The sequence below is a fragment of the Scyliorhinus torazame genome, chromosome 18, assembly GCF_047496885.1.
Source record: "Scyliorhinus torazame isolate Kashiwa2021f chromosome 18, sScyTor2.1, whole genome shotgun sequence".
In the NCBI taxonomy this organism is placed as follows: Eukaryota; Metazoa; Chordata; class Chondrichthyes; order Carcharhiniformes; family Scyliorhinidae; genus Scyliorhinus; species Scyliorhinus torazame.
Window position 1 is genome coordinate 62,424,925 of NC_092724.1, and position 13,109 is coordinate 62,438,033.

Genomic DNA, 13,109 nt, shown 5'->3' on the forward strand with positions numbered 1-13,109 from the left:
GATCCCGGCCGGATTTTAAGGATTGAGTCCATGAGCCCCAGCTGATAGGCCTCCGCCCATCAGTGGGGAAGCTTGTATTCCACTAGTCCCACGGGGAGATCAATCGTGTCATCCCCGTGGGTCTCGTGAGTGTTATAACAGGACCATTTTATTCTCGGACTGTGGATCTGTTTTAAAGCTGGAGAGATGATGCTTACTAGCTCAAATGGTAGACGCATGGCCACCCATCATAAAGTTGTTACTGGTTACAAAGGTAAGCTGGCAAAATCTAAATATACATATGGCATCGTGTGGAGACCAATGGGCAAAAACTGTGGCTTATTATTTTCCCACCTCTTGGTCAGCCTGTGGATTGATGTGTGACATTGTCTGATATCGGGCCACGCAGACCATAGAGCCTCCGATTTGATCCTTAACCTCCACTGAATTAGCCAATGACACTATTGGCATACAGTGCCTATCGAAAGGAATTGATTGTGTGTGGATGCTGGTGGAGGAAAGAATCAGGTTTGGTATTGACATGGCAATGGCCACTTGGGTGAGATACTGGTGAACAGTTGCCTCCTGTGAAATTATAGATCGATGTGAGCTACTTGAGAGGAAAATGATTAATGAGTGACAGGCTAACGAAAATCTAATGCCCTATTATCATACTTCATCAGTAAATGAGAGTTATCAGCAACCAAGCTAATAAAACATGCCTGCTACAATAGTGATACAATATTCAAGTGATTAATGAAACATGTATTTTCTTTTGTAAGTTGAAATGGTTTAAAGTTCACCCCGACTAACAGTGTGTACTTTGGTTTAAGGTACAGTAAAAGTACAGCTGAGGAACCCTCCCCTATTTATTACATGGCTGCCAATTCTGACAGGCCGTCCTGGTGATCTCCACAATCTGTGCGGGCTTCTGATAGCAATCACTGCCTTTCCTTGCACATCGGCCTTGTTAACAGCCAGTTCGCAGCCAATCAGAGGGGCAGCTGATGTCGCAAGGACTGAACCTATTTTTGCTTCGTTCGGCTTCAACTTAGTCACTGGTCACATCAGAGAGGGTGCACCAGTGAATGGGAACGAAAATCTTTCGAGATCCAGGAAAATGGAAGGGAAAATAATTTCACCAGAATTTCAGGAAATGACGCTGGTCACGGGAAAGGTATGTATAGTTTGACGAAATAGGTTTTTTTTCAATAAATTAAGACATTTTGGAATTTACTTATCAGCTTTGTTCAAACACGATCTCTAAAACAGAACAAAGTTCAGACAGGGCTTCAAGCTTAGAACTCGATGGCTGATTCCAACCTTTGTAATTGTTACAGTAACTTGGGGTTCATTTCATTTGCAAATTTCACTGTTAAAAAATGGCGTGCGTTAAAATAGAGCATTTCAAAACCTTGATGTTCCTCAACATTTTACAGTCAATGAAGTACTTTCTGAAGTTTAATCACTATTGTGATGATTATTAGGAAATGCAACAGCCAATGCTTTTACAGCAAGGTCTCACAAAGAGCAATGTAATAATGGCCAGATAATCTATTTTAATGATGTTGGTTGGGGGATGTGAACGAGAGGTCAAAAAACAAATAGAAACCCAGATCACAGATTTGGAGAGCTTGAATTTTCTTTCCTTTGAACAAAATCATAGAATTGTTTGCATCCATTTTAGATCCAGTTTAATTTTCATCTGAAAGACAGTACTCCCTCAGTTTCAGCCGAGATTTATGTGTTTAAGGGTAGGATTTTCCAGCCCTTCCCGCTGGTGAAATCTTCCGGTGCTGCCAAAGGCGACCACCACATGGGGTATTCCCTGGCGATAGGATGGGTGAGCCATGCAAAACGCCACAGATACCGGTGGGACTGAACGGTCCAGCTAGTGGCCATGGTGAACCACCTCTGCCACCAGAAAGCACGCTGTGTGGAGGGCGAAAATCCTGCCATCAGTCTGGGAAGGGGTAGGGCGAAAATCCCGCCATCAGTCTGGGAAGGGGAAGGGGGCAGAAAATCCCACCATCAGGCTGGGGGGCAGAAAATCCCGCCATCAGTCTGGGAAGGGGAAGGGGGCCGAAAATCCCACCATCAGTCTGGGGGAGGGGGGGCAGAAAATCACGCCATCATTAAGGGGGACGGACAGAAAATCCCGCCAACAGTCTGGGGGGGGGGCAGAAAATCCCCCCATCAGTCTGGGGGGGGGGGGGGCAGAAAATCCCACCACCAGTCTGGGGGGGGGGGGAAGCATCTGGGGGGTGGGTACAGAAAATCCCGGCAACAGTCTGGGGGGGGGGGCAGAAAATCCCACCATCAGTCTGGGGGGGGGGAGCGTCTGGGGGGGGGGGTACAGAAAATTCCGCCATCAGTCTGGGGGGGGAAGCATCTGGGGGGTGGGTACAGAAAATCCCGCCAACAGTCTGGGGGGGGGCAGAAAATCCCACCATCAGTCTGGGGGGGGGGGGGCGGCGTCTGGGGGGGGTGGGTACAGAAAATTCCGCCGTCAGTCTGGGGGGGGGGGAAGCATCTGGGGGGGGGTACAGAAAATCCTGACATCAGTCTGGGGGGGGGCAGACAATTCCGCCATCAGTCTGGGGGGGCGGGGGGCAGAAAATCCCGCCATCTGTCTGGGGGGGAGCGTCTGGGGGGGGTACAGAAAATTCCACCATCAGTCTGGGGGGGGGGGGGAAGCATCGGGGGGGGGGGGTACAGAAAATCCTGACATCAGTCTGGGGGGCAGGGGGGCAGAAAATTCCGCCATTTGTCTTGGGGGGGGGAGCGTCTGGGGGGGGTACAGAAAATCCTGACATCAGTCTGTGGGGGGTACAGAAAATCCCGCCAACAGTCTGGGGGGGGCGGGGTGCAGAAAATCCCCCCATCAGTCTGTGGGGGGGGGCAGAAAATCACGCCATCAGTCTGGGGGGGCAGAAAATCCCCCCATCAGTCTGTGGGGGGGGGGGCAGAAAATCACGCCATCAGTTTGGGGGGGGTACAGAAAATCCTGACATCAGTCTGGGGGGGGGCGTCTGGGGGGGGGTGTACAGAAAATCTCTCCATCATTCTGGGGGGGTACAGAAAATCTCGCAATCAGTCTGGGGCTTCAATCCACAACTTCTGATTTAGATGTTAGAATGCTCTATTTGAACCAAGGCAAATGCCTTTAACTTGTTATGATATTCTTGTATGAGTACAGCAAAATAATCCTGGCTTATTTTCTGAAATATGTAAATACTGAAATGCGAGGCCTGTTGTTAATATGGGCAGTGTTTAAGATGGCACTTGGCCGCTATTCAGTGCTTACTGACAGGTTCATGCCCCCTGCCATTTTGGCCACATGTTTCTGGTTGTGGGCACAGTGACTGACACGGTTCAGTGGGGTCTCATTAATATAAGAGTCGGTGTCTGATGTTGTAATTCTGTCCCTCACACCATTTTAACACCAACCCCACAATTTGTAGCCGGTGAAGCCCCAAATCATAAATCTTTTCAGATATTGTTCTGAAGGCTTAATTGTCGACGAAGTGGAGCAGGAATGTGCCTCCAGGCTCCACAAGCCTCTCTTATCCCTCTCCCCTCCCACTAACTCCGAGCCAATTCACACAATCCTCCCACCTGAATGCTGGGGACCATTCCTGTGAGCCTCAGGTAACAGTCTCCAGCTGGGTGAAACTCTGCTTTACAACACCCGTTGTGAATCCCACCCAGGTTGGGGGAGGCTGCAGCTCAAGTGGATGACCTTTCACCTAGTACTGAGGCACAGGGGTTAGAATGACTGATCTCACTGTTATCAGCTGGTCTCAAACCTGACTTATCACTCACCCATCCACCCATCCCCATCCAACTCCGATAAGGGCACGGGAAGAGCAAGAACTGGGAACAATAATATAACCAGTGATGAAGTAGTTTGTAAGTTTGAAATTCCGAGAATTGTTATAGATATTGTACAATTCTTGAACAAACTTCAGCTCAAAATTTAACAGGAGTGCATAGTAGACTTTTGAACTTGGCACTGTTTCAAATTAATGCTTTGATTACTTTGGCTTTTAATGTCCTGAATCGAGAAGGGTTCTGGTTCTGCCTTGATATGCCAGAAGCAGAATTCAGGTTTCTACTTATTTGTAAAATGATTAGAAGTTGGGGCGGATTAATTCTGAATAAATTACAAATTTAACATTTCAGGCAAATCAGAACAAGACTACTGCTTGTTTTCCTCAGGCTGGTTTAATTCTTGCATTGTAAAGCTGTGAAAGTAAAGCTTGTGTCCTCTGTCAAGACTCTTCTTATTTGCTCTTCTGAATCTTCTAATCATCTATAACACCCCACTCCACCCAACACTTACATAGAGGAAATACATACATTTATACAGCAACTCATCACACCTCTCTCAAACATCTCAAAGTGCTTCACATTTATTCAAATTCAAATGCAGTGACTTGTTATTTAAGTATAGGTGCTACCCATTTTGGGCAGAGGAAAGTCCCATAAACAGCCATTAAATGTGCTTTTGGTAGTGTTGATTGAGAGAGGAATGTTACAGGACACCTGGACAACTTCTACTCCTCTTCAAAATGTGTCAAAGTCGCTCCCATATCTGGAGAAGCTCTCCTAGAAACATGGATTATACTCCCGATGAAACTGGGAAAAAACTTGACTGACAGGTGATACTCTCTCCTCTACTCCCCCTCTCGGTGTCACATTCATCGCTTTCCTCTAATTCATTGTTCCTCTTCATTGACTTCACCAACCTTCCGTAACCTTTGGCAGTTTGGGTTCAAGTGTATGTGTAATCTGAGACATGGGGCGGAATTTTCCCAAATTTGCACAGAGTGCCCGATCAAACAGGAAAAGCTGTGTGAAAGTCGTCAGCTTCATAGAGCCTTTTCTCGCCAGATTAAAGTGTTCTGTGCAATTTCATAGTGCTGGTGAGGATCCCACAAACTGGCCGGGCGGGGGCCTATACACACCGGCAATGCCAGGAGTCTGCGACCATGGTGCCATTTTTAAAAAGTGCCCAGATCTCAAAATTACATGAATTTTGCCCACTGGGGATCAGGGCCCCATCACAGAGATGTGGCCCGTCTGGCGGACAAGTGGAGTACCCCCAACCCCCATATGCAGAGGGACAATCCCCGCCACACACAAGCGTCAAAGTGACCTGACCCCTGCCTGTCCCCCCCCCCCACTCCGGGCGGCAATGCGGCACTCTCTTGCCTTACTGCCCCCACACCCCTCCACAGTCTCCACTCCCCCCCCACATATAAGGGAGACACCCCAATGGGGCTCCCCAGAGGGCCCGCACCCAGCAGTGCCGTCCTGGCACACCTGAAAGGTGAACTAGATGGCCTTTGGTCTTTTTGCATATCAATTCCTTTGTTTCTATCTAGTCTCGAGGTGGTAAGCCTTACCTTCCTCTGCACATTAATTTGCATTGCCAAAACTGCCTTTAACAATCACAAGGCCTCAGGCCTACTTGCCCTCATTCACCTTGAGGCTTCCCTTCTGAAATACTCACTTTTCATTGGCCTCGCCCCTCCATGAACTACTTCATAATGAGAATACGGTCACCACTTCCACACAGTCTTGCATCCTTTAAACACCTGGGGCGAGATTCTCCGACTCCCCGGCAGGTCGGAGAATCGCCGGGGGCGGCATAAATTCCGCCCGGCCCCCTAAAAATCCCGTTGACGTGAATCGCGCCGCGTGCCTCGGAGAATGTCGAGGACCGGCGCGACGCAATGGGCCCTGGGGCCGCCCCAATTCCCTGGGCCGGATGGGCCGAAGTCCCACCGACGTAAATCAAACCACCTATTTAACGGCGCCAACCAGTCGCGCTGGTTCACGCCGGCCAACGCAGAGGTAGGGGTCGGCGTGGGTCGGCCGCCGGAGAAGTGACGGCGCGGCCGCAGATGGTGGGGTGGGGTCGCAGGAGCCGTTGGTGTGTGAGTGAGGGGGAGGGGCTCGGGGAGGGGCTGGGGGAAGGGGCTGGTGAAAGGGGCTGGGGGTGGGGGGGAGGGCAGGGGCAGGGACAGGGGGCAGGGGGAGGGGTGAGGAGAGGGGGAGGGGTGGGGGAGAGGAGAGGGGGAGGTGTGGGGGAGGGGTGGGGGGGAGGGGTGAGGAGAGGGGGAGGGATGGGGGAGAGGAGAGGGGGGAGGTGTGGGGGAGGGGGCGGGGTGGGGGGAGGGGGAGGAGAGGGGGAGGGGTGGGGGAGAGGAGAGGGGGGAGGTGTGGGGAGGGGGAGGGGCGGGGGAGGGGGAGGAGGTGAGTGGGGGAGGGGTGGGGGAGGGGCGGGGGGAGGAGCTGGGGTGGAGAGGGGGGCTGGAGAGGGCGAGTGATGGAGAGGGTGCGTGCCGGGGAGGAGAGGGAGGGGCCGAGGAGGGCGGGTGATGGAGAGGGTACGTGCCGGGGAGGAGAGGGAGGGGTTTGGGGAGGGTGCGTGCCGGGGAGGAGAGGGAGGGGTTTGGGGAGGGTGCGTGCCGGGGAGGAGAGGGGGGGGTTTGGGGAGGGTGCGTGCCGGGGAGGAGAGAGGGGGGGGGGTTTAGGGAGTGTGCGTGCCGGGGAAGAGAGAGGGGTGTTTGGGGTGTGTGCGTGCTGGAGAGGGCGAGTGAGGGAGAGGGAGGGGTTTGGGGAGGGTGCGTGCCGGAGAGGAGAGGGGGGGGGGGGTTTCGGGAGGGCGCGTGCCGGGGAAGAGAGAGGGGGGTTTGGGGAGTGTGCTTCCTGGAGAGGAGAGGCGCTGCCGGGGAGGGCCCATGGCACCTGGCTGCGGGGGGTGTGGGTATGGGCAATGATGACATGTCGTCTATCCACCCCCCCCCCACGCCCTGCAGACCGTTATGTTTGGGCATCACCCAGCGATGTTGGCCGCTGTGGCGGGAGCCGCTGTTCTACATGTTGCCCTGGGGGAGCTGGAGCAGCAGCGTGCCAGGGAGGTAGCGGAGGCTGCCACAGAGGAGCGTGCCACAGGGAGGCAGGTGGCAGCCGCCCAGGCTGGAGGGCCGCTCGCACGTCAGGACGGGGAGGAGGAGGAGGAGGTGGTGGTGGCACCATGGCAACGGAGACGCCCGATGAGGCCCCGTGTGTACCGGCCCCGCTCGTCGTACCAGGACCTCACGGACCGGGCATGCAGGAGGAGACTCCGGATGAGCCGTGAAACCGTCGCCCATATCTGCCACCTGATGGCACACCTGACACCGCGTGGCACTGGGGGAGGACGCCCTCTCCCCGTGGCCATCAACGTTATGGTGACCCTGAACTTTTATGCCACGGGGTCATTCCAGACGCCGAGTGTGGACCTGTCCGGCATCTCGCAGACATCGGTGCACCGGTGCATCCGGGCAGTGACAGACGCCCTATATGCCATTGCGGACCGCTACATCCAGTTCCTGTGGACCGGGCCAGCCAGGATGCCTGGGCAGCGGACTTCGCTGCTGTGGCCAGGATGCCCGTGGTCCAGGGGGCAAAGCTGAGGGGCTGTTTTCTGGGTGACAGGGGTTACCCGTTGTGGTCGTGGCTGATGACGCCTATACGGAGGCCACAGATGGATGCGGAGAACCGCTACAACGATGCCCATGCAGCGATCAGGGGTGTGATAGAGAGGTGCTTTAGGCTGCTGAAGATGTGCTTCAGATGCCAGGACCGCTCTGGAGGGGCCCTCCAGTACCCGTCAGATGGTAGGGTTGCGCGCATCATTGTGGTCTGATGCGTTCTGCACAACATAGCCCAGCAGAGGGGCGATGTGCTGCAGGCAGAGGAGGGGGAGGGGGAGTTGCAGCAAGATGAGGCGCAGTCCTCCCCAGATGAGGAGGATGGGGGCAATGGTCAGGACAGACGGGCTGGACATGGACGGGAGGCTGCCCATCGTTACCGGCTGAGCCAGCGGGCACGGGACAAGCTGATAGCCGCCCGGTTCATGGGCTAGGGGGTGTGGGAATCTCCGAGTATGGGCACAGACTACACACTACGGCACCAGCCTACCACCCTCATGCCACCCACCCAACACCAACCACCCTTACCCCACCCGCATGCACACCAACCACCCTCACCCCATCCACCCAACACCAAACAGCCTCACCCCACCAACCCAACACCAACCACCCTCACCCCACTCGCATGCACACCACCCCTCCATTGCACATTCACCTGCGGCACAACGGGCCGGGCTCACAATGTCGCTGGTGGAAGCGTGTCTATTGCAGGCCATGGAGGATGATGACAACCCGCTTTGCGATGAGCTCTGGGCTCTACATCATTGGACAATGTCTGAGCCATGGCCACAGTACCACCCTCCACCCGGACCGTCCCTGCATGCGGCCGTGACACTGCAGCGCACGGTCCCGTCGTCTGCCCGGGGGGATGGTGAGGGCGACTCGGTGGGAGGTGGGCACACTCACGCGAGGCCACCGTTCTATCACCCCTCACACATACACTGGCGCTCTACTCACACTGCACCCCCGCACGCATCAGACAGGGCACAAAAGCAGCTTCTGTAGGTGTGAAAGTGATTTTAATAACAAACAGTCATACACGTGCCCTAGCCCCAGAACTAATCTGTGCCCTGCACCCATGCCAACTTACTTAGTGTCTAATTTTTTGGCCTTACAGGCCCTATGATTACATCTAGGCGGTTTCCCAGATGGTACAGCAGAACTGGAGGTGGACTCCTGTGATTCCTGCCCTGTGACTAGGGACCCCTTTGCCGGCCGTTTCCTGGGGTGGCCTGGCCTAGATGGGCCAGGCTGGGGCTCGGGCGACTGGGATGGCGAGCTGCCAGCCTGTCCTGCCCGTTGCCCACCAGATGCACCTGGGACGTAAGGGGGGGCAGTCCGAGGTGTCGCGGTGTTCCGGGACCTCCTCTACAGGGGGACCCGGAACGGGCCCCAGCACCTCCTCCTCCCTCGGGGTGCCCGATGGCCCCCGGGTCTCAACATGTGTCGGGGATGTGAACGGACTGAGCACCAGACGCCCCCCCAAACCCTGGCTCTGCCAGTCCTGGAGGCCCGCCCTGGTATCAACAAGAGTCTGCAGGTTTGCAGCCATGGAGCTCAGGGAATTGGCAATCCCTGCCTGTGTCTGGGTGACGCTGGCCAGCACCTGGGCAATGGCGCCGATGCCCTCAGCGATGGCCTGCAGAGACTGGGCCATTGCCTGCTGAGACTGGGCTACGGCGTTGAGCGCCTATGTGATCTGCTGCTGGCTCTGGCACATGGCTGCCTGTGAGAGGGCAGCCATGTCCTGGGCCACGGACGCCGCCTGCATGGAAAACCCCACACCTTGCATACAGCGACCCATGTCTGACGCCGTCGCACCCATTGCCTCGTCGCACCCATTGGGTGGACTCCTCCACCTTCGTCTGCAGCTGCCACAAGCCGGCTGTCGCCAACTTTGGTCGTCCCTTGATCCGTGCCTGCATCGGGTCTATGGGTGGATGTGGTAACTCCAGGAACCCGGGACCCGTCTGGGCGGCAGATGGTTGCCTGCGCTGGGCTGCCCTCCGACCGCCCGGCCCCCCGGCTGCTCCTGTCTCCACCTTCTGTACCGGGACGGCTGTGTTGTGCGCATCAGTTAGTGTCCCAGATGCCTCATCGCTAAAGTGGCCAACCGAGGTCAGTGTCTCTGCGATGGTGGAGGGTGTCGGAGGTAGCAGGTGCGTAATGGCGTGCTCCTCATCCAACCCGAAGTCCGGGGCCCCTGGAGTGGTGATTCCTGTCCATCCGTCCCCTGTGTTGGTGTCCTGTGCGTCAGTGTCCTGTGTGTTAGGGTCCTGTGTGTTAGGGTCCTGTGTGTCGGTGTCCTGTGCATCAGTGTCCTGTGCGTTAGGGTCCTGTGTGTTAGGGTCCTGTGTGTTACGGCTCTATGCGTCAGTGTCCTGTGCGTCAGTGTCCTGTGTGTTAGGGTCCTGTGTGTTAGGGTCCTGTGTATTAGGGTCCTGAGTGTCGGTGTCCTGTGCGTCAGTGTCCTGTGCGTTAGGGTCCTGTGTGTTAGGGTCCTGTGTGTTACGGCTCTATGCGTCAGTGTCCTGTGCATCAGTGTCCTGTGTGTTAGGGTTCTGTGTGTTAGCGTCCTGTGTGTCGGTGTCCTGTGTGTCAGTGTCCTGTGTGTTAGGGTCCTGTGTGTCGGTGTCCTGTGGGTCAGTGTCCTGTGCGTCAGTGTCCTGTGTGTTAGGGCCCTGTGTGTTAGGGCCCTGTGTGTTAGGGTCCTGTGTGTCGGTGTCCTGTGTGTTAGGGTCCTGTGTGTTAGGGTCCTGTGTGTCGGTGTCCTGTGCGTCAGTGTCCTGTGTGTTAGGGTACTGTGTGTTAGGGTCCTGTGTGTCGGTGTCCTGTGCATCAGTGTCCTGTGTGTTAGGGTCCTGTGTGTTAGGATCCTGTGTGTCGGTGTCCTGTGCATCAGTGTCCTGTGTGTTAGGGTCCTGTGTGTCGGTGTCCTGTGCATCAGTGTCCTGTGTGTTAGGGTCCTGTGTGTCGGTGTCCTGTGCGTCAGTGTCCTGTGCGTTAGGGTCCTGTGTGTCGGTGTCCTGTGCGTCAGTGTCCTGTGTGTTAGGGTCCTGTGTGTCGGTGTCCTGTGCGTCAGTGTCCTGTGTGTTAGGGTCCTGTGTGTTAGGATCCTGTGTGTCGGTGTCCTGTGCATCAGTGTCCTGTGTGTTAGGGTCCTGTGTGTCGGTGTCCTGTGCGTCAGTGTCCTGTGTGTTAGGGTCCTGTGTGTCGGTGTCCTGTGCGTCAGTGTCCTGTGTGTTAGGGTCCTGTGTGTCGGTGTCCTGTGCGTCAGTGTCCTGTGTGTTAGGGTCCTGTGTGTCGGTGTCCTGTGCGTCAGTGTCCTGTGTGTTAGGGTCCTGTGTGTTAGGATCCTGTGTGTCGGTGTCCTGTGCATCAGTGTCCTGTGTGTTAGGGTCCTGTGTGTTAGGGTCCTGTGTGTCGGTGTCCTGTGCATCAGTGTCATGTGCGTCAGTGTCCTGTGTGTTAGGGTCCTGTGTGTTAGGGTCCTGTGCGTCAGTGTCTTGTGTGTTAGGGTTCTGTGTGTTAGGGTCCTGTGTGTCGGTGTCCTGTGCGTCAGTGTCCTGTGTGTTAGGGTACTGTGTGTTAGGGTCCTGTGTGTCGGTGTCCTGTGCATCAGTGTCCTGTGTGTTAGGGTCCTGTGTGTTAGGGCCCTATGTGTCGGTGTCCTGTGCATCAGTGTCCTGTGCGTCAGTGCCCTGGGTCAGCTGCGATGGGGCCCTGTTGCTGTGGCTGCCCTCCTCGTCGCTGGGTGTGGCCCGCCAGCGTCGCTGCACTCGCGCTAGATGTGGGTGGTGTCCGCCTGGTGCTTCGGGTCTGTCCCTGGCTCATGGCCGCCCTGGAGTGTCCTGGGAGCATCGTATGCCTGATGGGCCGGATCTGTCCCCCCTTCCCCCATATCCCCCTTCCCCCATATCCCCTTCCCCCATATCCCCCCTTCCCACATATCCCCTTCCCCCATATCCCCCTTCCCCCATATCCCCTTCCCCCATATCCCCCCTTCCCACATATCCCCCTTCCCCTCTATCCCCCTTCCCCCATATCCACCGGCGCATGAGTCCGTGATGGGTGACGCCGTCGTGAATGGCGTCACGCCGCTACCAGCCCATTCCAGGCCGAAGAATTCGCGACGTTTCGGGCGGCCCGAGGCTGGACTGATTCGAGCCGTTTTTGGCGCCGGGTTCGGGCCATCGTGCCAATTCACGGAGAATCCCTCCCCTGATATGTCAAACTCTAGCTGTTCCCTGTACCCTCAAAGATCAATTTTGACAATCCCATCCCTGTGTTCGACTCCTTCCATGGCCTCCCTATCCTGAATTTGTGGTCCTCTGTTGCTGTGTGTCTCTGCATTGACCCTTCCCTCCTCTGAACCCAGTTTACTCGATGTTTGCCCTGTTCCAGCATCAGTCTTCTTTCTATAACTGGAAACCCATCTAAAAATCCCTCCATTCTGCCACCTTCTTTGCTTTAACCTTATTATTTTCTTTGATTATGCTTTAGTCCTCCCCGACCCCATTTACTTCTTCCCTTTTATGAATGGGTCTCTGTCAACCTTTATTATTATGAGGACCACTGTAGAAACATGGGGCACAATTCTCCTAAAAGGGAACAAAGTCCCCTAGCGAGCACGTTTGGCCATGTGTTTCCCGGCACTCGCAATGCTGAGAAACACATGGCTATCAATGCGTTGAAAAGGGGCCCGAATGGGGAACATGCAGCCGAGGCCGCACACAGCCCTCTTTTGTACAGTGGGGAGCTATAAATGGCATTCCGATCTCCAAGGCCCCCAAAGTGACCCCCTACTTCCCGCCCCAGCCCGAATGCAGTATAGGAGCGTCCCCTCCACCCGCACCTCCCCACGCACGCCCCCCCCAACACCCAAGGCGGGCAACCGCGGCCCAATTGCACGCCTGCAAAATATGCCAGCTTGGCAGTGTCAACCTGGCACCCTGGCAGTACCCCTGCCAGGCTAGCATCCACTTGGCACTGCCAGGGTGCCAAGCTGGCATGAAGGGTACCCAGGTGGCACAGGCAGTGCCAGGGCATCACCCTGCCCAAAGAACATGCAGCTGGGGGCCTCTGATCCCCTTGGAGACCCACATGCGTGCTGTCCCATCTGGCCCCTGTTTGTGGGGGCCGGTGCTGAATGGGGCTCACCCAAGGTCTCTGAGGCGAAGGGGTTGAATCCCAAAGCCCCAGGTGCCTCGGGAATCTGCACATTAGTATGAGACTTACTGCCTTGCTTTAATATGCAGATTTGCTTAAAAAGTAATCCCTCCCAATGTGGGCAGGATTCACATCGGAATGTTTTGCGAGATTGCGTTGAATCTCACGAGACGTTGGGTAGATCCGGGAAACTACCTTTTGGGCATAGCGAGGCCGTTGGATCGTGCCTATAATTTCTTTTGGTGATTTTCTCTTTTGTTTTTCTTTTTGCTAAGCTGTAGCTCAGTGGGCAGCAGTATAGCCATTGAGTTAGAAGACCATGGGGTCAAGTACCTCCCAGAGACTTGAGTGCAAAATCTCAGCATGTAGCCCAGTGAGGGGGGTGCTGTGCTGTCAGAGATCTTTCAGGTTGTGATACGGGTTCAATTCCCGTACCGGCTGAGGTTATTCATGAAGGCGCCGCCTTCTCAACCT

The 13,109-nt window shown here is 55.5% G+C and overlaps 1 protein-coding gene across 1 annotated transcript in view; it reads left to right on the forward strand.

Moving 5' to 3' along the window:
• Positions 1-935: 935 nt before the first annotated feature.
• The window catches only part of LOC140395253 (cyclic AMP-responsive element-binding protein 3-like protein 3), a 99,865-nt gene continuing 87,691 nt past the window's right edge, over positions 936-13,109 (forward strand). Inside the window, exon 1 of the mRNA XM_072482813.1 lies at positions 936-1,156. Within this exon, the coding sequence (XP_072338914.1) occupies positions 1,100-1,156 (57 nt within the window). The 5' untranslated portion in view covers positions 936-1,099. The remainder of the gene's footprint in view (positions 1,157-13,109) is intronic.